This window comes from Indicator indicator, chromosome 3 (genome assembly GCF_027791375.1).
Source record: "Indicator indicator isolate 239-I01 chromosome 3, UM_Iind_1.1, whole genome shotgun sequence".
Taxonomy (NCBI): Eukaryota; Metazoa; Chordata; class Aves; order Piciformes; family Indicatoridae; genus Indicator; species Indicator indicator.
In genome coordinates, this window is record NC_072012.1 from 11,292,068 (window position 1) to 11,315,697 (window position 23,630).

The 23,630-nt window shown below is 50.5% G+C and overlaps 2 protein-coding genes across 2 annotated transcripts; one reads left to right on the forward strand and one right to left on the reverse strand.

Moving 5' to 3' along the window:
* The first annotated feature begins 5,911 nt into the window (after positions 1 to 5,911).
* LOC128981049 (tubulin alpha-3 chain) lies at positions 5,912 to 10,371 on the forward strand. Its single transcript, XM_054399693.1, has 3 exons — positions 5,912 to 6,152; positions 8,071 to 8,219; positions 9,388 to 10,371. Exons 1-3 carry the CDS (start codon positions 5,951 to 5,953, stop codon positions 10,369 to 10,371), a joined length of 1,335 nt encoding a protein of 444 aa, XP_054255668.1. The 5' UTR covers positions 5,912 to 5,950.
* A 5,854-nt stretch (positions 10,372 to 16,225) lies between these two features.
* Positions 16,226 to 19,476, reverse strand: LOC128981045 (tubulin alpha-3 chain-like). The gene is made up of 3 exons (XM_054399687.1): positions 19,254 to 19,476; positions 17,972 to 18,120; positions 16,226 to 17,203 (listed from the first exon to the last, which is right to left on the reverse strand). Exons 1-3 carry the CDS (start codon positions 19,432 to 19,434, stop codon positions 16,226 to 16,228), a joined length of 1,308 nt encoding a protein of 435 aa, XP_054255662.1. The 5' UTR covers positions 19,435 to 19,476.
* Positions 19,477 to 23,630: the final 4,154 nt, after the last annotated feature.

Sequence of the window (23,630 nt, forward strand, 5' to 3'; positions counted from 1 at the left end):
CTCTGGACACCCAGCCTTCAGATGTTTATAAACATTAATCAGATCTTCTCTCAGTCTTCCCTTCTCCAGGCCAAACAGCCCCAGGTGGCTCAGCCTTCTCTATTCCTGTACCCTTCTCAGCAGCCTGGTGGGTCAAGTGCCTGCTCAGAGCATGGCAACAGTTCAGTTCTCCCCTCCTCATCCAGCATGTTTTGGGACCCCATCCACATCCTCATGGGTAAGGATTTGCTCTGTAGAAGAGAACAGCTGGTGTGAGACCACGTGGTGTGGGCAGCAATAGGAAGACCAGGGAGAATGAGGAGGAGATATTTAGGACATGGGAATGGGAAGAAGGAGGCAGCAGCTGTGAGCTCTGGCTATAAAAAGGCCAGGAGCTGCCACCACGGGTCCTCTGGAGGAGGGTGGTCTCTGTCCTAGTTGTTGATCCCATTCTAAATATGTCTTGGAGCTGAGATTGCAGGCAGGTTGGCTGCCTGCACCAGACCACCATCTCCTCTCTTTTGCTTTCCATTTCTCACAAAAGACAGAAATCAGCCCCAAAATATTTTAACTTGGGTTTGACCAAAACCACACCATTTAGGGAGCAAAGGCTTCATTCTCTAAACTGCCTGAGATCCTCATTTTCTCTGTTCTCCTTGAGGAACAAATGCCTTTTGGAAGACTTTGTCTTGGTGCACACGTTTGGGAGGCTCTTGGTTTAGGCCAGAAATGAAGAGCTTCTCTATACTGAGAGGCCACCTTTATTCCCAGCAGAGGTTTGGAAGCCACAATACTGACAGCAGTGTTTACATGATGCTCTGTCTGACAAAAGAACCTTGCCTAACCTAATTATGGCTGAATTCCCTCACTTTCAAAACAGGCATAGCCGTGTGCCTGACCTGCTTGGCTTGAATTCCCTACAGCAATGGCACAGCCCCGGGCAGGAATAGGTTGATGCTCCCATTTGCCCTCAATGCAGACGTTGGGCTGAATACGGCAGTGAAAGAGAGGTCTTCCATAGATGCCTTTTTCTTGCAGGTCAGCTCATGTCTTTGTCCATCAAGGCTGCAGTCTTGTCCTCATGCCTTGGCAGAGCTGAGGGATCGATACCTGCCATGCTTCAGCTCAGTTGAGCCCACACATGGTGCTGAGAGCATGAAGGGAATTAAAACTACTCTAAAGAAGTTCACCCTTTGGCTGGAGATGTTCTAACAGATCCTGTGATCTGTGATCCTATGAACTATCAGGTTGGCACACACAGGTCCTCAGTGTGAGGGTCCATTTTGCCTCCTAAAAATTCCTTGAGGTCAGCTTGGAACAGGTTGCTTGTTCACTTCTGCAGGTAAGGTTTGAATATTTTCAAGGATGAAAATTTGCCCATTTTTAGGTTCCTGCTCCAATATCTGACCACCTGCATGGTGAGTTGAAAAGTACCCCCATCTTCAAGCCCCACACTTACCCTGTTGTTCTACATATGTCACAACCATCTTTGTGGTCTATGCTGGGCTTGCTCCAATATATCACGGTTTGTCTTGTACTGGTCAGTTCAAACTGGACCCAGTAAGCAGAGAGGGTCTTACAAATACTGCCCAGAGGGAAAACTCCCCATCCTTGACTGCCTGGCTGTGCTTATGCTGGTGCAGACAGTGACTGGGTTGTCTCCCCACAACCCCAGAGCTGTCAACCTGTTGCAGCTATGGCTGAAGCCAAGAGGGTTTGGCAGCCTTTTAGTGGGAGAATCAAGAGGTAAATCATAGAATGCATCAGGTTGGAAGGGACCTTCCAATGTGATCTTGGCCAAGCCCCCTGCAGTGAGCAGGGACATCTTCAGCTAGATCAAGTTGCTCAGGGCCTCATCAAGCCTGACCTTGAATGTCTCCAGGCAAGGGGCCTCAAACATATGTTTAGGCAACCTGTTCAGTATTTCACCACCCTCACTGTGAAGAGCTTTCTCCTTATGTCTAACCTAAGACATACAGGAGGGAAATAGTAAAGAAGCTACTACTAACCACTCTTGTCTATCTCTTGCTAGTAACAACACAGGCACTACTAGAGATTTAAGGGCAGATTCAGAGCAGTCTTAAGGATGTACCTACCCATCTTCAGGATAGGGCCAAAACTGGCTCAGATTCCTTAGATCAGCTCATGGAAGGAAGGTCAAATGAACCCTTAATAGTGGGTAAGGACAATGGCAGGTCTGAGCTGACACCTGCAAGTCCCAGAGGTGCAACAATCAGCAGATTCCCCTAAAGGTCACTGGGGATATGGAACAAAGACCAAAAGTTGCAGGATTGTGCCTAAAAATAGCCAAGACACAGTTACAGTGCTCTGAATAATGATAAAGGGAAGACTGTTCCTGCTGGACGAAGCAAATCATGTCAGGGCACACAAACTTCCCCACAGTTTCCTTCTTTTTAACCAAATCCAGACTTTGGCATTTACTATTTTTGCCCCCCAATCAAGGCTCTAGGTGGAAAAAAAAATAGTGATAAAAACTCACCCTGTGCTGTCTTCAGGGCTGTTGAATCCCAGAAACCACACCAGCTAGAGAGTAACAGAGCATTTTATCCCTTTCTAGCTCTGGGGATGCAAAGGAAAAGGAGCTCTGCTCCTTTAAGCTAGCAGAGAGCTTCTTTATATTCAGGTGGAGTCAAAGCCTTCCTGGGCTATAAAGTTGCAGGGAGAGGCAGGGGCAGCAGCTGTTTTGCTTAGATCTTAGCAAGCCTTCAGCCTCATCATGGTAAGATCTATGCTTTGTCTTTGTGTTAAGCTAAGCTTAAAATACAGAGATTGTCTTTTTTTTTTTTTTTCCCTAAGTGTCCTGAACTAAATATCCTGCTTGCACTTTTCCTCCCTCCACCTTGCCTCTCCTTTCTCCTGGGGCTGTTAATTCTGAACAGCTTTGTTTAATTGCTGATTGAGGTTTATTGATTCAGCTTTTGCTCCTTATAAGGGAAAAGTGAGGGGATGTGGTTGGAGAAGAACTATTTAAGTGGCCTCTTGCTGCCTTTTCACACTGAATTTGCAGCTCCTGAGCTGGGGTCTGTAGAGTTGCAAAGTTTCTGTCTCTTTAATGCAAGCTGGAGTTTAGTTTTTTTTGGGGGGGGTGGGAGAGAGGGAATCAGCATGTCTTGATGCACAGCTGTGTGATAGACTGAATACATTTAGGCACTGGCCCTTTTCCCAACATTTAACACTTCAGCTCTTGCACTGCCACAAAGAACTAGTGCAACTTGCAGAGACCTTTAGGATTTCTTTCTTTCCTTAGGAATGAGCTGCCATGTTGCCTTTGTCTGCTGCAAACCCTTGGGATTAGATATTTAATGAATCAAGCACCCTTTCCTTAATCAAGTCCCCCTTCCTTCTAGCCTGTTAATGGAATCTTTGCTCTTGACGAGCTTGCAGCTGTGAAAGTGGAGGGGATTGATCTGGTTACTAAAAAAACCTGCAGCCCTGGGAAGTGCTGCCTGATCTGTCTGAAACTACTTGTAAAGAATAACACAACTGTCACCTTATTCTGAATGCAAAAGAGCAACTTGCTGGAAAATCTGATGGTGTCCCTTTGCATGTTGAAGAAAACTTCAAAGTCTCTCCCAGCCAGCCAGCTTTTGAACTTTTTTCCTTTTGTCTGCTGACTTCTCAAGTCTGTCTTGGCTAGAAAACAGTTAAATATTTACATGGTATTTCCAATGGGAAAATCAGCTGGACAACAATAGGCTGCCTATAGCCAGAGTCTGTAAAATCCAGTTCATCTTGATGCAAATGTTGGAGATCTGGGATCTCAGAAAACATTCTGGTGTGCTTGAGGGAGGGGGGAAAAAACTGCAGAGAAAAAAGGCTGCAGTTTTCTTCTTTCCAGAAGGCCCCTCTATTACTTTATTTTTTCCCCTTTCTTTTTTCTTTTTTTTCTTTTTTTTTTTTTTTTTTTTTGTTTCCCTTCCCTATGCTCTAGGCTGAAAATACCAGTGGCTCCCTTGAAGCAGGTGCTGGGGCTAGTGGAGATGGAAGAGGATAGTGAGTGGAGCAGCTGTCCCAGCCAGTGCTGGTGAAAGGGGCTGTGGCAGTGACCCTTGCAAAGTGTGGCCAAGAGCTATTGCAACCATCTTGGTGATGAGAGGGTTGGGCAAATGGCAGTCAGCATTTCCCACATAGTGCAAATATCAGCTTGGAGAGGGAGGACTTAAACAGAGCCTCCACACCCAGCAGAACTGGTGGGCTCAGCCTAAACTGGGTTTAATGGTGTTTAGTCAGCTGTGAGTAAAAGGGGTTGCTGTTCCCCTGTGGGACCAGGAGCATTCACCCAGTTTTTGTTTAGATTTATGGTGTATGACCACTGGTGTTGCTTCAGGGCTGAGAAATGTCTTGGCACATAGATGCTTGGAAATTAAGAGGGAAGAAGTTGCATTGCATTCTTCTCCAGGTGGTTGGTGCCACAAAAATGGTCAGGGGTCTGGAACCCCTCTGCTGTGATGAGAAGCTGAGAGAGCTGGGCTTGTTCAGCCTGGAGAAGGCTCCAGGGAGAATTCCTGTGGCCTTTCAGTACTTAAAGGGGGCAGGAAGAAAGACTTTTAAGCAGGACCTGTTGTGACGGGGCAAGGGGTGATGGGCTTGATCTAGAAAAGGTGAGATTTAGACTGCAAGGGAGGAAGCTTTTTGCAGTGAAGCACTGTTCCAGCTTGCCCTGAGAGGTGGTGGTAGGTGTCCCATCCCTGGAACCATTCCAGGTCAGGTTGTTTGGGGCTCTAAGCAATCTGCTCTAGTTGCAGATGTGCCTGCTGACTGCAAGGGGATTGGACTAGATCACCTTGGAAAGTCCCTTCCAATCCTGAAAATTCTATGGTTCTATGAAGTGGTTGGTGTCCAAGACTGGCCAGGGGATACAGTCCTTCTGGTATGCCAAGAGATGTGCACATTGTCCCTTCAGCTCTGAGACAATTGGGCTGTCACTGGCAGTTACGCTCTGCTCAAGGTGAGCTACTTGGAGTAGGAGATCTGGACTTGGAGCTGGGGTTCTCCACAGACATGTAGCAGGGGGTGGTGTTGTGAAAAGAGGTGAGACCCAAACCAAGCTGCCCATCAGCATTACAAATAATGGGATCAGCCACAACAGTTGCCATCCCCAGCTGCCTTTCATGGTGACCCCTGGGGAAGCAGCACTGCCCCCTGCCATGCATGGCAGTAATTTGGGAGTTGGTGATTGTGAGCTGAGACATGAGCCTCTGTCATTGCTGCAGCAGTGCTTTGATCTTGGTGTGGTGGTGGAAACAGCAGAGATGCCAATTACCCAGGGAAACACACAACCATCAAAAGTCCCCAGAGTCTCCACAACATGCCAGTACCTGCAGTACTGCCCTGGAGGTAGTTGGAGGCTCCTGGAGGGTGACCTGGTTAAATCAAGACTCTGAACCTCTCCCACAGTGTCACCCTGCTCTTGTTCTGGCCCTGGGCCATTACTGATTTCCTGCTGTGACTCCCAGCTTGGCTGTGGGTTTCCCAAGTTTGGCTTCTCCCTGCTTGGTGCAGATGGTTACTTGTGTTTTTTTTCCGATCAAGCAGCCCAGAGCTGTTGTCCCTGGGACCCAGGGTCTTGACAGCTTCTCCTCTCCATGGCAGGGCCAGTTGAGCATTGAGCCAGCACTGCTCAGCTGCTTCCTGCCTCTGCATAAAGCCCATCACCTCCTTCCTTCCTCTTCTCTTGGGAGGGAAGAGCTCTTCCTAGAGTTGCTTCATGTGCAACTCAGCTGTGTCCAGCTGCCCTGCAGACCTTGGCTTGATCCTTGCTCCAGATCCCAGCGGTGGGCGGAAGCCCTTCCGCCTGTTTCCCTAATCATCCACGCTAGCAAAAATGGCTCAAAACCAGCACTGTGGGGGCTCCTGGCAGGTCACAGGATGTCTAAAAATCACCTGAACATGTCGTTTCCCCTTCCAGAGGGAGTGCATTTCCATCCACATCGGGCAGGCTGGCGTGCAGATGGGCAATGCCTGCTGGGAGCTCTACTGCCTTGAGCATGGGATCCAGGCTGATGGAACCATTCCTGGCCCCAAGCAGGTGAAACCTGCAGAGCCAAAGTCTGAACAAGTGGATTCCTCCTTTGAGACCTTCTTCTGTGAGACAGCGTCTGGCAAGCATGTGCCCCGGGCGGTGTTCATAGACTTGGAGCCCACTGTCATCGGTAAGTGTGGGGCAGCTGGGGTTTGGGACACCTTTGACTGTGACTCTTTCCCTTGGGGTTTGTGTTGCTGCCCAGATGGCCCACAAGTTCCCACTCCTCTGCTCTAGTAAAATGTCTCCAGCCATCAGAAGGAGACAGAATTTGCATTTCCAAGCAGACCTGGGAGTGACAAACCAGTGACACTTACTAAACTGACTTGATCCTTCCTATTGAAAGACCTGTCTTGAGCAGGACCCTCAGCAAGTGTAAAATAGTGTGGATTTATGAACCTCAGTGGTTCTGAACTGAATGACACCATCCACATGACACCCATTGGGCATGTAGCACTAGGGCAAGGGACAATGGTTGTAAACCAGAGAAGGGTAGATTTAGACTGGACATTAGGAAGAAGCTCTTTACTGTGAGGGTGGTGGAACTCTGGAACAGGTTGCCCAGGGAGGTAGTACAGGTCCCATGCCTGGGGATATTCAAGATCAGGCTTGATGGGGCTCTGAGCAACCTGATCTAGTTGGAGATGTCCCTGCTGACTGCAAGGGAGTTGGACTAGATGACCTTTAGAGGTCCCTTCCAACCTAAACCATTCTATGATCTGCTGAAGCACATCTGTTTTTAATGCTACCTGTGAAGCCTCTTTGGGCAGATGGGTACCACAGATTTCATGATCCTATGGAAACTGGATGTCTTGCTACTGCAAACTTTCTCTTTCCAGCTCCATTAATGACCTCAGGGGCTGATGGTGGCACTTTAATTTGATTTAAGGTACCTTCCTAGAAAACAAATTCTGGTTTTGCTCAAGGAACTGGTGGAAATTGCTCCCAACAACCTGCATCCATCTACCTGCTTTTGCCTTCTAGGCTTCTCCTGGGTGTTTGATCCTATATTACCATCAAGATGTGACTCATTTCATCTAATGAAAGGAATGTAGAGTTTTGTTTTGGTTCCACTTGCTTTTTAGGCACCTTATCAAGGCACTAAATTGAGAACCTAGTGAGCAAGCCAGTAGAATATGAAACACATCCAATATTGAGACTGACTGGGTTTAAAGACCTGCTGGAGATGTCTCCAACCTCATTGACTGGATGGAGCCCAGAGAAACTGCTCCTAATGCCTGTCTTCATAACATGCCTGAAGCTGGCTTACATACATCTAGCAGAAATGTCAACACTGGAGGCACTCTGTCTCCTCTCCGGTGTGCTGTGAAGCAGAGGATGAAGGTAGTGCTTCGAGCCACCTTAAGATGCATTGCAACAAACAGAAACAAGCTGCATGTGGGGAGTATGATCACAGGATGTTAGTGGTTGGAAGGGGCCTCTGGAGATTGTGGAGTCCAAGCCCTCTGCCAGAGCAGGATCATAGAATCTAGCACAGGTCACACAGGAATGCATCCAGATGGATCTTGAAAGTCTCCAGAGAAAGAGGTTCCACAACCTCTCTGGGGAGCCTGTTCCAGTGCTCTGTGACCCTCACAGTGAAGAAGTTCGTCCTCATGTTGAGATGGAACCTCCTGTGCTGTAGTTTCTATCCATTGCCCCTTTTCCTATCACAGGGTGTAACTGAGCAGAGCCTGTCCCCTCCCTCTTGACTCCCAGCCCTCAGATATTTATAAACATTTATTAAATCCCCTCTCAGTCTTCTCTTTTCCTACAACCAATTTGGACCTCTAGGCAATGTCCTAACTTTTGAAGCCAAATGACACTAAGATCTCAAAGTGGCTGCTAGGTGAAGGTGGAGGACCTTGGCAAGTAGCCTGGTCAGGCTTATTCTTACCTCTTCCGTTATTCTCACTCTGAACCAACCATGCCATGACCATCATCTCACGTGGGCTCCTGGTAGATCTGCTCTGTGTTTTCCTCTGTCACACTGAAGCTCAGAACCTGTAACTGTGTGCTGCTTCCCATCACTGTTCCTCCTTGTGTAGATGAGATCAGGACTGGGACCTACCATGCGCTCTTCCACCCGGAGCAGCTCATCAGCGGCAAGGAAGATGCTGCCAACAACTATGCCCGGGGCCACTACACCATTGGAAAGGAGATTATAGACACTGTCCTCAGCAGAATTCGTAAAATGGTAAGAGAAAAGGGTCTGCACCCTTAAAAGCAGCACAGCATGGACAATACAATTAAACTTCATGGCTGGCCTCAATGATCTTAAAGGTCTTTTCCTACTGAAATGATTCCAACTTTGGGTTTGGGGTAAAAGTCTTAAAAAACCCCTCCCAACCCTTTGAAGAGCTCCAAAGGTGGCTGCTGCTGTGCTTAGATTTGTGGTTCAGTGAAGCAAGGGACCATTTGAAACTCTGTATCACACAATCCCAGCATGGTGGGGATTGGGAAGGACCTCTAGAGATCACCTAGTCAAACTACCCTGCTAAAGCAGGAGCACCCACAGCAGCTTCCCCAGGACCACAATGTCCAGGTGGGTTTGGAATCTCTCCAGAGAAGGAGACCCCCCGGGCAGCCCATTTCAGTGCTTTGGCAGCCTCACAGGAAAGGGCATAGAATCTTTAAGGCTGGAAAAGACCTCTAAGATTTTCAAGTCCAAAAGTCAACCCAACACTACCATGACCACTAAACCACGTCCTGAAGGGCCACATCTACATGTTTTTTGAACATGAAAATGTTCAGATGGGACCTCCTGGATTCCAGTTTGTGCCTCTTGCTGCTTGCCCTGTAGCTGGGCACCAGTGGAAAGACTATCACTGCATACCATACAGTGTATGGTACACTTCACATACGTGTGTCAAGGGACAAAATACTAGGCCTAAGACAGAAGAGAAGGACTTTTGACCACAGAAAAAGCACATCCCGGTTGTGTAATTTGCGATATTAATTCTAAATGAACAAATGGCAGCCAGGCTGGGAAGAGCAAACCCCAAATTTGATGGGACTGGACCGGGACTGTAATAACAAACCTGGATGCCTATCAGCAGAAATGCCTTTGAGATGTCTCCAAAGGGTCTAGGACAACATGCTACCTCATTTCTGAGGTCATAATTGAGCAATTGCCTGAGAGTTTCCATCTGAGCATACAAGACCTACCTCTGGTAGCTTCTTGGCAGTGCTGCAATCCATTACCATATATATTTAAGATGGTCTATAGGGCGATATACTGTGTGAATCCACTCTAGGATGGTCTTCTGGCCATTAAGTGCTCCAAGCAGGATTTATTCCTGCAGTATTTGGGATAGCAATTCTAGTTCTTAGCAGAGAGGTAAATGCACGTTATTTTGCTGCAGGCTGACCAGTGCAGTGGCCTCCAAGGGTTCCTGGTCTTCCACAGCTTTGGGGGAGGCACAGGCTCTGGGTTCACCTCCCTCCTCATGGAGCGACTCTCTGTGGAGTACAGCAAGAAGTCCAAGCTGGAGTTCTCAGTGTACCCAGCCCCACAGGTGTCCACAGCCGTGGTGGAGCCCTACAACTCCATCCTCACCACCCACACCACCCTGGAGCACTCAGACTGCTCTTTCATGGTGGATAACGAAGCCATCTACGACATCTGCAACCGCAACCTGGATATCGAGCGTCCCACCTACACCAACCTCAACAGGCTGATCGGGCAGATCGTCTCCTCCGTCACTGCCTCCCTGAGGTTTAATGGTGCCTTGAACGTTGACCTGATTGAATTCCAGACCAACCTGGTGCCCTACCCACGGATTCACTTCCCCCTCACCACCTACGCCCCCATCATCTCGGCAGAGAAGGCCTACCATGAGCAGCTGTCTGTGCCGGAGATCACCAACGCCTGCTTCGAGTTCTCCAACCAGATGGTGAAGTGTGACCCCCGGCGGGGCAAGTACATGGCCTGCTGCCTGCTGTACCGGGGGGACGTGGTGCCCAAGGACGTCAACGCCGCCATCGCTGCCATCAAAACGCGCCGCTCCATCCAGTTTGTGGACTGGTGCCCCACGGGCTTCAAGGTGGGCATCAACTACCAACCCCCCACGGTGGTGCCCGGGGGCGACCTGGCCAAGGTGCAGCGAGCGGTCTGCATGCTGAGCAACACCACAGCCATCGCCGAGGCCTGGGCACGCCTGGACCACAAGTTCGACCTGATGTACGCCAAGAGAGCCTTCGTGCACTGGTACGTGGGGGAGGGCATGGAGGAGGGGGAGTTCTCGGAGGCCAGGGAGGACCTGGCTGCCCTGGAGAAGGATTATGAGGAGGTTGGAAGGGACTCAGCTGATGGAGAAGATGATGAGGCCGATGAGGATGAGTATTAAGAAACTGCAGCTGGTGCTTAACGAAGCCAAACCTCCGATGAAATCCAAGCCCTCTCTCACCAGGCTAAGCTGATCCCAAGTGCCTGGAGGTGCCACAGGGTGCCCTGAACCTCGACGCTGCTGTTTGCCATATTAAACCTTTCCTGCTTGCATGGTCTACGTGCTCATAGTGCTCTTCTCTAGCATGGGTGTCTTGAGCTTTATCACGCTGCTGTTTATTGCTGAGCAGAGCCCAGAAGGTGCATGACTTGATGTTGAGCACCCATCTTGCCTAGGCAGAGGAACCTGCTTCCTCCTGCAGGGGAATGTGGTGAGATGCCTGCTTTGGCTGAAATGGCAAAATCTTGCTCTGGCTGTTACTGTAAAAGCACCTTTTTTAACTAGAAATGCAACTCTCCACCTCTTTGCAGCTGTTTGGGTTTTTTTTGTATTTGAATAAACCCTTTTTTTTTTGCCTTGAGTTCTTTTGGATTTGACCAGGGTGAGGTTCTTACCCATGGATGGATGGATGTTGTCTTGGGGAGACAAATGCTGTTAAGTGGGTGCTCTGAGTAGGCCACCTATGAGGATCCCAGCAGTGTGGGGTTGGAATGAACTTCTGGAGGTCATCGAGTACCCCTGTCCTGCTAAACCAGGGTCACCCACAGCAGCTTGCCCAGGATAAGAATGTCCAGGTGGCTTTGGAATCTTTCCAGAGAAAGAGACTCCACAACCTCTCTGGGCAGCCTGCTCCAGGGCACCAGCACCCTCCCAGCAAAGAAGTTTCTCCTTATGTTCAAATGGAATCTGGGAGGTTCTAGCTTGTGCCCGTTGCCTCTTGTCCTGTCACTGAGCACCCCTGAAAAGAGTCTTGCCCTGTCTTCTTGTCCCCCACCCTTTAGCTCTTGCTGAGCATTGAGAAGATCCCCTCTAAGCTGCTCTTCTCCAGGCTCAACAGCTCCAGGGCTCTCAGCCTCTCCTCTTCACAGAGGTGCTTCAGGTCCCTCAGCATCTTTATAGCCTCCATTGGACTCTTTCCAGTAGTTCCCAATCTCTTGAACTGTGCAGCCCAGAAGTGGATCCAATACTCCAGCTGTGGCCTCACTAGGGCAGAGTAGAGGGGAAGGAGAACCTTCTTCAACCTGCTGGTCCCACTGTTCTTCATGCATCTCAGCAGACTATTAGCTTTCTAGGCCATTAGGGCACTTGGCTGGCACATCAACCATAATTACTGTTGTTAGGGAACTGTCCTATATCCACGGGGACTTGCCTGTCTGCAGCTGTATGTTGCACCTCTCACCTCCAAGAGTAGCCTACAGGAGGCATGTCTGGCAGGAAATCCCCACTTTGACAACTGCCATCATGGTGATTGGTGCCTTGGTAAAGAGCACCTTTCTGGTGGGGTTTTCTTACCTCACCATCTTTGCTACAGCTTCTTTTGTTGCCTGAGCAAGTCCTGCTCGTTGGGGTGTTGCTGTAGCTTTGGGCTTGGGTCAGGAGCTGGTGTGAGCACAAAACCAGCCCCGTGTGCCTGGGGCTGGAGTTTGCCTGGAGGAGGTGAAGCAAGCCCATGTGATGGGATGACTCAGGAGAACAAGTAATGAAATGCCCCTGGTAAGGTATGGAGAAGAGGTGCTCACAAGCCTGTGGGACAGCAGAAGGGGCAGCTCTGTGCTGCGTTCAGTCTCCATGCTCATGGCTGTTCCACTGCTCTTTGTGTTTGTTGTATGCTGCAGCTCCACATTCACCTCTTCCTTCATTGCTGGGTTTTGTCTCCAAGTGGAGTCAGTCTGTCCTCCCAGGACCTCCTCCATGCCCTGTAGCTGCCCTCTCCACTGATGAGGACATGACTCTGGACATGCTTTCATGACAAACTGGGAGGTACAGCCAAGGATGGCTTGAGGGATGGGGGAGTGCTGTTGTGTCCTGTGCTTGGGAGATGAAGGTGGAAAGACTTCAGAACTCATTGTTGGCTGCAGTTAGCTTAAAACATTGGGTTGCTGACAGCATGAACAGGCAGTAGTTGGGCCTCTAGGATGATCCCTGTTGGGCTGAAACCTCTGTGCTCATCAGGACTGTTAAGGGTGTCCTATTCCTCTGGAGGAGGCTGAGCATCAGACTACCCTCTGAGACTGGTCCTTCTGGGGATGGTAACCTGCTCCTGACTCACTGATGAGTCTTCTGCTTCATCCAGCTCTGCTAGGGTGATGGAGCCCATTGAGAAACCCCAAAGTTGGTCAGACCAAAGACCTTAGGGCTGACAGAGTCACCTCTCATTTAGTCTAGGTGGTCACTTTCCACCCCTTGAATCCCAAGGGCCAACCACCCTTCCTGGGTTTCTAGTTGGTTGTCCCCACACTGTGCCCCTAACACTGACAACCCTCCCAGAGGAACAGCAACCGCTCCCATTTGTCAGAAATGAGACTGGTCTGGGTGCTTTTAAAAAGACCAAAGACAACTTGTGGCTCTGGTCTTGCAGGTAGATGTGATAGGAAGATTTCAGACATGGTCTTGAGGCCTACCAGCTGTCCCTGGTAGCTCCATTCCCACATAGACAGCTGGGGCTGGAAGCTGCTGGTGCAATGTCCTAAAACATGAGTGACAGCAACCAGTGGTAGACATGGGACAAGCATCACTCCTGCTTGGAGCCATGAGTCAATGAAGCATTGCTGAGCAAGGGCAGGGGTGGAACCAGGTGCTCCTACTTGGAAAGCCATCAGCAGAGCACCAGGGGTGATGTCATGGTTTATGACTGACATCAATCATTCCAGTGCATCCTTCAGTCCAGACCTGCTCCTGGCCTCCCACAAATGCAGGGAGGAAGGGAAGAAAAGGATTTTCCTTCAGGAAGAGCAATCTCCTGGCTTCTGGGGAGTGGGCATCTCTAGCTTAATGGCCATAGGCAATGCTTTGGCCTCCTCCATGAGCAGTGGATCCTCAAGACCAACACCCAAGAGCAGCACACACTTCATGGCACAGCTTCAGCCAGAAGGGCAAAGCTGGTCATTAAGAGTGACCACTGACCAGGCACACATGATGCCCACAGAGCAGCATCCAGGATTCATGTCACCACCATGTTACCCCAGCCCCTTCATCACCATTCCATCACTACTTTGTTACTCCCACAAGGGTAGATCAGAAGGCTCAAGGCTGATTTAGTCATCATCATCCTGCAAGGGTGAGGCTCAGGGTGCCTGGAGAGCTCTATCACTGGCTTCTCACAAGGTCTTGGGCATGTTTCCTCTTCCTTGGTGCTATCCAGAGCAGATTCAGCAAGATCTGCTGTCTCTCGCTTCCATCCTGTGGCACAGTAGAACCCAAGATTTGTCTGGAGTAGCTTAGAAGTTGTGCACGGTCCTCCTGAAGCCAGTGATGAGGCTGTTTGGGGGTGGGGGCATTTGGTCTTCAGCACATCAGAACAGGGACTTCCTATGGTTGGGAGGCAAACTGTCTCACTCCACCACTTCTGGGCCCATCTTAGGGCCATCACACAGAGATGGGACAGAAAGGATCCTGCTGCCATCACAAATGGGTGAGCTTGAAGCTCATGAACATTCACAAAAATATCCTTCTGGGGCTGCCAGGCTATTGGACAGGACAGTGCTGTGACAGTAGAGATGCACATGTCCCACATTCAACCAGCAACTGGACCTTTCCTCAACTCCTACCACAGGTAAGAGCTGTGCACCACCTCACACCACACAGCTCTGCATTCAAGACCTGTTTGGCCCTCCAGAAGATGCCCATGGAGATGAAAGCTTTCCAGCATCATAAAATCAGATAGATTAAATGTGACCTCAGGCCATCAGATGTCGCACAGCTACTCCTGCAAGATAACCTGCTGTGCCAGAGGGTCACAAAGTGGGCAGGCCATGAACCACAAGAGGGCCTCTATCCCAGGATATCTGTGCTGAGCAGAAGAGAACCTCCCCTCACCAAAAATAGTCAAGCAACCCTCACTCAGCTCCTGGCCAAATACCCAGGAGGGGAAGGCAGATCTGGTGCTGCACCTGCCTGAGCTGTGTGCTGCTTTTCCCCCCCTCTCTTTGACTTTGAAGAGTGGTTTGGACACCACAGAATCCCAGCACAGTTGGAAAGGACCTCTGGAGGCTTAGTGTGCTTGTCCTGCTAAAGCAGGGTCACCCAGTTTGCCCAGGATAAAAATGTCCACGTGGATTTGGAATCTTTCCAAACAAGGACACTCTACAACCTCTCTGGGCAGCCTGCTCCAGGGCTCCACCACCCTCACAGCAAAGAATTTTCTCCTTATATTCAGATGGAACCTCCTGGATTCCACTTTGTGCCGACTGCCCCTTCCTTGTCCTGTCACTGTGCACCACTGTAAAGACTCTGGCCCCATCCTCTTGCCTCCCTCCCTCCCTTCAGCTCTTGCTGAGCATTGAGAGGATCCCCTCTAAGCTGCTCTTCTCCAGGTTAAAGAGTCCCAGGTCTCTCAGCCTTTCCTCCTCACAGAGATGCATCAGAGCCCTCAGCACCTTCATGGCCATCCCCTGGAGTCTGTTCAGTGGTTCCCTGTCTTGAACTAGAGAGCCCAGAAGTGGAGCCAGTGCTCCAGATATGGCCTCAATAGGGCAGAGGATTGCTTTGGGGTCTATATTGGGTCTCTGCAGAGACATTTTCCAGCATCTAAATCTGTATCTGGAAGTCCTGTGAGGCTCAAAGGTGGGACAGGAGAGAGCTCCTTCACTCTTGGGCAGTCATCCCATTGCCAGCCCCATCAGTACAAGCAGCATTGCTCCCCCAAGCAGAGGGCAGCTGGAGGTGAGAGCCCCCATGAGCTCCTACCTCAGTGAACTTGGGAGATCACCACTGCCAGGAGCCCAGCTCCTGGCAACTGGAGATAGGCTTTAAGAACAGCCACCTCCCTCCACCCTTGCCTCAGGTGGTTTAAATTTCCTCCAGTGCAACCCAGAGCCAACCTTGTCATCCCTTCAATTATGTCCTGACTACAGATCCAGCTGCTCCACCACATCCCAGCCAGCTCCTTTTCTTGGATCACTTACTGGGAGGGGAGTCCCCAGCGGAGAAATAACCTGCTGCAGTCCAGGAGAGCTGCAGGGATCAAGTTAAATCTCCTTTTTCTGCTCATTAGCTGCTTGCAGAGGTTCTTGCATCATGTCTGGGGAGCAGCTATCATCTAGCACAAGAGGGAAGAAGTCCCACTGGGGAAGAGAGCTTCCATGCTTCACAACTTAGAGCTGGGACACGATTTGGAAGCTTTTGCAGGGATCTCCCAGACAGCAGAGGTATTTGAATTCTCATCTCAACACCAATTAGACTTCCAGGCAGGCCCTGTCCTGGCAGAAAGACGTGGATTTTTTTTTTTTAGCAGGGTCTTCTGTGGCAGCAGTGGACCAGAGAAACCTTGATCCCACTCCCTGCTCTACCTTGGAGTAGTGAGAATAGAAAATCCAGACCCAACGCACACAGAAGCCATGGACAACTGCTTCTTGAGTGGAGTCATCACCCACATGTTCATTTTAGTGCAGCAGTTCAACCCCAGGGCAGATGGTCGCACAACAGCATCACCTATCCCAGCCCTCAGGGCTCACCTCAGCAGGAATGGAGTGACCAAGGCAAGGGAACAACTACCCTGCAGTCACCACAACACAGCCACTCATCCATGAGCTAGTCTGGTGGTACATCAAGACAGGAGAAGATGTTTTGCTACTCATTTATTCAGGCAAATTCATGTCTATATACAGATCCTGGCCAGAGAGACACATATGGCCAAGCTGCAAAGTTTTCAAGTTACATTTCCACAGACCGAGGCCACGACTCCTCTTGCTAGAAGGAGCTGTTAGGACCAGGCTACAAAAACCTTCATCCAAGCCACTTTCACACAGATAAATTATTATTCCTCGTCGGTCTCATCATCGCCTCCATCTGCCCAGGCCCTTCCAACCTCCTCATAATCCTTCTCCAGGGCAGCCAGGTCCTCCCTGGCCTCCGAGAACTCCCCCTCCTCCATGCCCTCCCCCACGTACCAGTGCACGAAGGCTCTCTTGGCGTACATCAGGTCGAACTTGTGGTCCAGGCGTGCCCAGGCCTCGGCGATGGCTGTGGTGTTGCTCAGCATGCAGACCGCTCGCTGCACCTTGGCCAGGTCGCCCCCGGGCACCACCGTGGGGGGTTGGTAGTTGATGCCCACCTTGAAGCCCGTGGGGCACCAGTCCACAAACTGGATGGAGCGGCGCGTTTTGATGGCAGCGATGGCGGCGTTGACGTCCTTGGGCACCACGTCCCCCCGGTACAGCAGGCAGCAGGCCATGTACTTGCCCCGCCGGGGGTCACACTTCACCATCTGGTTGGAGAACTCGAAGCAGGCGTTGGTGATCTCCGGCACAGACAGCTGCTCATGGTAGGCCTTCTCTGCCGAGATGATGGGGGCGTAGGTGGTGAGGGGGAAGTGAATCCGTGGGTAGGGCACCAGGTTGGTCTGGAACTCAGTCAGGTCAACGTTCAAGGCACCATTAAACCTCAGGGAGGCAGTGATGGAGGAGACAATCTGCCCGATCAGCCTGTTCAGGTTGGTGTAGGTGGGACGCTCGATATCCAGGTTGCGGTTGCAGATGTCGTAGATGGCTTCGTTATCCACCATGAAAGAGCAGTCTGAGTGCTCCAGGGTGGTGTGGGTGGTGAGGATGGAGTTGTAGGGCTCCACCACGGCTGTGGACACCTGTGGGGCTGGGTACACTGAGAACTCCAGCTTGGACTTCTTGCTGTACTCCACAGAGAGTCGCTCCATGAGGAGGGAGGTGAACCCAGAGCCTGTGCCTCCCCCAAAGCTGTGGAAGACCAGGAACCCTTGGAGGCCACTGCACTGGTCAGCCTGCAGCACCAAGGAAGAAAGCAGAAGGACCATGTTAGGAGTTATTTTGGTCTACTTGGGCTTAAATTAAGCTGGAGTGCCATGTTCAAGCATCAAGTCTTTTTTTTTTTTTTCTTTTTACCCCTGCCTACAAACCCCTTCCAGTTCCAACAGCTGGGATCTGTTGGACACAGCAAATGCAGCTGCTCTTACACTATCACCTCTAGCAAGAGAAAGAACCTGGCCTGAGAGGGTGATATGATGGGTCAGACTCATGACACTAGTAAATCAAGAGATTAGAAGTCTGAAGGCTTCTAAATGGTTCCACCTAAAAATCAAGAATGCCTTGGTGTTAATCACAGTGCTTGAGAGCATCCACACGGGTGAAATATCATACTCCAGAAGCTACTGCAGAAACTACGAGATGTAAAGCAAGACCCTGGCCAGAAGCTGAGTTGTTTGGTTGGGGTGGGATGCTGGATCAGGGTTGACACAGCAGACACTACACCCATTAGGAGAAAGCCATCTTGCCTGAACACTTATATCACGGCTCCTTCTTTCCCTGCTGCAAATGGAGGTATCTTTAGTCCCTTGGTTTCCCCCCAGGTCCCATCCAGCAAGCCACACCCACATACATCCCATCCTGTTGTTGTTCCAGAGCACAGTGGCATGGTCAAGCCAGGCCTGCTTGTCTGTCCTGCCCCCACCTCCCCGACCGCTGCATCACTTGATGGCCAGGTCAACTGCACGCAGAGTGCTAATGCAGAAGACCTTTCCCAGGGCCATTACCATTTTCCGAGCCCTGTCAACCACAGAATCAATGATCTGCTTCCCAGCAGTGTAGTGGCCCCGAGCATAGTTGTTGGCAGCATCTTCTTTACCACTGATGAGCTGCTCCGGGTGGAAGAGTGAGCGGTAGGTCCCAGTCCTGATCTCATCTGAAAGACAAATGAGGTCCCACAAGTCTCAGTCACTGTGTGGTAATTTTAGGCTGTGCCTAGAAAATTTTTCACAGATCTTGAAAGAAGTAAAATGTAAATAAATCACTATTGGATGTAGAAAGGAAAATAATGGTAAGTTCTAAAGAATCCCACTGGTCAGAGAACTAAAAGAGTTAGTTTGGTAAACTAACTTACTCTCTTTTCAGCTTCCTTTGCTCTAGCAGATGCTAACTTGTGCTTCTGCTGGCTTTGCTGACCTTGAATGTGTCCAGAGAAGGGTGACAAAGCTGGGGAGGGGTCTGGAACACAAGCCCTGCCAGGAGCAGCTGAGGGAGCTGGGGTTGTTTAGCCTGGAGAAGAGGAGGCTCAGGGGAGACCTTATTGCTCTCTACAACTACCTAAAGGGTGATTGTAGCCAGGTCTCTTCTCCCAGGCAACCAGCACCAGAACAAGAGGACACAGTCTCAAGCTGTGCAGGGGGAAGTTTAGGCTTGATCTCAGAAGGAAGTTCTTCACAGAAAGAGAGATTGCCCACTGGAATTGGCTGGCCAGGGAGGTGGTGGGGTTGACATCCCTGGAGGTGTTTAAGAAAAGCCTGGATGAGGCACTCAGTTGATTAGCCAGGGTTGGGTGACTGGTTGGACTTGATGAGCTTGGAGGTCTCATCCAACCTGGTTGATTCTGTGATTGCCTTCTTGTACTAACAACAACTCTCTGCTCTTTCTCTTGTCCTGTGTGCAGGGGGAGGGAAGGGAGCAGGGAGGGGAAGCTATTAGTAGCCCCTGGTTTTGTCCAGGGGGTTTCTTCTGCTATTTGTAAATATATATGTAAATATTGTATATTTTCTACATATTCAGTACATTTCATATTTAGATTGTGGGTTTGGTTGTAAATCCAGCTTCATTTGCTTTCTAACTGAGTTGGTCTGGCAATTGTATGTTGGGGGGAATTTTCAACCCACCACCCACTGGCACAAGATCCACTATCTACCAAGTTCCTGGCAGTAATTTAGATGCATTTATCAAAATGGAGCAGCCTCACCAGGAGTTTAGGTGGCCAACACAACACTTCAGGACAGAGAACAGTCTCCCTTGACTCCCAAAACGGTTTGGAGACCTTCCATGACTTACCAACAACACTGGGCTCCAAGTCAATAAACATTGCTCTGGGAACATACTTCCCTGAGCCTGTGTCATTGAAGAAGGTTCCAAAGGAAGAGTGTAATTGCTCTGAGAGTGCACTGGGGGAGATGGTGCCATCTGGCTCGATTCCATGCTCCAGGCAATACAGTTCCCAACAGGAGTTCCCCATCTGGACACCAGCCTGGCCAATGTGGACAGAAATACACTCCCTCTGGATGGGGAAGGGAGAGAAGGATGTTAGGAATGTGCATTGAGGAATTAGACTAAAGCTGGAGCTTCTGGGTGTCTTTACAGAGCATGAGGCCAACAACCTATGGACAAGAGGAGTATTAACCCAGCTTGGAAGCAGTCAGGACATTTTCACCATAGCAGGCACCCAAGACCTGCTGAGTGAGCAAAAACTAAGCATTAACCCTTCAGAGAGAGGTTTCAGTCTCCCACCAGGGCTGAGGCAGAGGTTAGTCCATTACAGTAGGTCCTTCTACATCCCAACACTGTCCTGACATTGCTCAAGAGCCCTGGTCCCAGGAGCAGGCCATCAAGCCCAAGAGCTGAACCTAGGGCACATCATGGCTGTCGAGTCCAACTGCTCAGTTTCTTCTCTTTGCTTTGCTCACCCTGCCTTGAAGCAGAAGAGAGAGCACAGAAAAACCTGCCCAGGTACTTCACCTGATGTGGGAACAATCCATCTCACCCAACCTTAGACAGCAGTGCAAGCACTGCCCTTGCTCCCCACCCAGATGGGCAGCAGCAGAGGACCTCTGCCTGTCTGATGGGAGAAGCTTGGGCTGTTTGGCTTCAGGAATCTGAGCAGTTTGTCATCTCCAATTACACCAGATACAACCTTGCAAGATCACCTGGCTGGAGATAGCTAGAGAGGATCCAAGTGATGATGGGTAGGGACCATCCATCTTCTTCATACAAGACTAACAGTTGCTCCATGAAGCAACTGCTTTGGCTGGAACCAAAGGGAGGAAACCCTGTGCAGAAAGGGTGGCTGAGTACTGAACTCCTTGCCACAGGAGGCTGTGAAAGCCAAGCTTTTGGGTTCAGAGGAACTGGAGCAAGACTTCTGCTGAAGTTCACCAGGCAGGGAAAACCCTACATCCACTTCAGGAAGGCCTGAGCTACAAGATAGAAAAGCCTCTGATGGGCTTACCCAAAACTTAGACTGCCCTCACCACCTGCTTCTAGGTGTAGACTGGGCTGGAGACCCAGCACTGCAACATTCAGATTTTCTTCTTGCACAGGAGGACCCCAGCCAAGCACAGAACCAGGACAGCAAATTCTTGCCCTAGGGTCCTGTCTAGTGTATCAGTCCACAGCCACCACTGCAGCTTCCCTTCCATGCCAGCAGTGCCAGAACAGGGATGTAAGGCCAACCTCCACAAGGAGAGCCCTTCATCCCCTGCTCCATATCTGCCCAAGCTCCACAGCAGCACCAGGTGAGCAGCTAGCTCAGCCTTGTGTCAGAGGCCACCAGCAAGACCTTCAAAGTACCTTCACACAGAAAGATAGAGAGGTGTGAAGGCATCTCAGAAAGGTAGACCTCTCCAGGTCAGAAGGAGGTGGATACCAGCCTAGTAGCTCTGGACACCCTCAAGCACAAGCTCTGCACTGCTCAAGAACCCCTTCTCCAGGGCTCACAATGCTCCTCTAGAGCCTACAACCACTTTTGCCCCCAGAGAAGCCCACAGCCAGGAGCAAGACACCTTCCTGCAGCTAGAAAGTAAAAGCTGCCTTCACCGGCACCCTCTTACAGAACTGAGGACGACCAGTCCATGGCTGTCAGAGAGCAAACCCAAGCCCCACAGCTACTCACCATGGCTCTGAACCTCCTGGGCTCCTCACCACACACACCACCACCCCACTGAGATCAGACTACATCCCACCCACCTCCCTCTTGGACCTTTTATAGAAGGTGGAGCTGGGATGTGCTGAAGAGGTGGCAAAGAGGCCAGGTGTTTCTGCTCAGGGAGATGTAGCCATGTGTGGTCATCAAGATGCAAGGACTTGCACCTGCAGACCCATGGAGCCTGGAGTTTCTTTGGCTTTGAATCTCCTGGGGATAGGCAGGAATTGCATTGAGGGGGCAGTGTCATGGGGCTGGACTGACTTCTCCATCACTGATACCACAAGAAAACTGAACTCTTTCATCTCTAGGGCAGTGCTGGCTCCTCTTTAACCAGTGCCACAAAAGCTGGATGCCCTGGAGGACTTGGGGCAGCTGTGGAGAGAGGTGACAATAAATGACATAAGGCCATGACTGAGAGGCACCAAGACCATCCCACTGCAAATGGACAATGGTTTTATTTTCCATGCAGCACACACAAAAGCAAGAAACTCCCTGACATGGGATGTCCCAGAGACCAGAAACACAAGTTCCAAGAGCTAATTTAGACTCAAGGCATGGAGATAGCCTCTAGAGGAGCTACTAAAGCTACTAAAGTGTCTTGGACATGGGAGGGATACGCTCTGTCCCACTGCTCTTCTTGAGTTTGGTGGGAGGTTTGGAGCCTGCCAAGAGGGAGAACAGATAATGAAACTCTCCCTGGGGTGAAAGCTGGAGAAAGTGGCCTGGAAGATGGAAGTCCATGAGTGAAAGCAAAAGCACATGACAGGACCATGAGGCAAAGCAAAGTACCCATCTGTCAGCCAGAAGACTTGGTGCTGAGAGGGAGGGCAGCTTCTCACCCTCCCTTGAAGAGTGGGATTGGATTTTGCATCTTGATGTGCTCCTGTCCGTGTTGTGATTGTGTTGAGAGGGACCTGTGCAGAGCTCCTGTGTGTCTCAGGGTGGCTTTGTTCCTGGGAGCAGGACAGGACATCATTAAGGATGATGGGGCACTGGAACCTGCTGCCCAGGGAGGTCATGGGCTCTCCTTCTCTGCAGACTTTCAAACCCACCAGATGGACATGATCCTGCACAACTTGCTGTAGATGAACCTCCTTTGACAGGGGGGCTGGACTAGATGATATCCAGAGGTCCCTTTCAAACCTCACCATTCTGTGATCCCAGGAGCAGGGCTGGACATCCCAAGAGTAGGGCAGACCACCCAAAGAGTAGGATGGGACATCCCAGGTGCTTGAGGCTATTTTCTTTCATCTTATCACTTGTTTCTTGGGAGAAGAGAACAACCCTACCTGTCTCCAATCTCCTGTCAAGGAGTTGTGAAGAGCCAGGAGGTCTCTCCTCCTTTTCTCCAGGCTGAACAACCCCAGGTTCCTCAGCTGCTCCTCACCAGACCTGTTCTCCAGACCCTTCACCAGCTTTGTTGCCTTTCTCTGGACACAATCCAGCACCTCAATGTCCACAAAACTGAACCCAGTACTCGAGGTGAGGCCTCACCAGTGCTAGGTACAAGGGGGCAAACCTTTCCCTGTCCTGCTTGTGACAGGAGCAGCATCTCTGATTTGCTTTGATGTGGGTGAAGGAGGCTTTTGACCATTGTCCCGTGGAGGAAAAGGACTTAAAGCAGGTTCCTGGAGGCCAGGGAAGACCTGGCTGCCTGGGGGAAGGATTATGAAGAGGCTGGATGGGATCCAGCAGTAGGTGCAGGAGGATCTGCTAGTCAGCATGAGCGTGAGGTGGCTGTGCACCCACACCTGAGCAAACCAAGCTTTTTGAGGACAATGCCAAGAGTTTGGGTTTCACCCCTGTGTGAAATGGCAGGGGAGACCCAACCCTCATGTGGCTTCTTCAGAGCAGCACATCTTCAATGCTGTCCTTCCTGAGTGTGGTGGCATTGGCTCTGCATGCTCCCAGCCCCAGGTGTGTGCTGATGGAAATGTCAGTGCTCCTGTTCCCATTCAGCCATGTGGCTGTTCTGACCTCCACCTGCATCTCAGCCCTTCCAAGCAACCCCTGGGCTCCTGTGGCAGAAGCTGAGGAGGAGGATTAATTGTGGAAGGGTTTGTCCAAGCTCATGGTGGGTGTGGGTGAGATTCCCCCACAGGGGTGCATCTAGGGAGGGAAGATCTCTGCTTTCTCCATCACGGATCATCAACTGGTATCTGCTGTTGCCATCTCGGTTTTGGACATGCAAACCGCAGCCACCAGCCATGCAAACAAGGTGCCAGCAGACACCTTGGGCTCATCTACTCCTATGGTGTCACTGGAGTGTTATTTGCCTGCAGTAAAGGAGAGCAGAAGAAAGACTTAGGTGTGTGCCTCAGGCATGTGGCATGTGGGTTTCCAGCACAGGGCTGAGATACTGCCTTTGTCTAACCCACTGCTGGGAAGGGACCACAAGTAGGGCTGGTGCAGATCCCCACAGCAGCTGATGGTGGGGAAAAGCTTGTTCCCATCCTGGACCAGTGCTGTACTGGAGCTCACTGGGGAAAATCCTTTCAACTTTCTGCTCA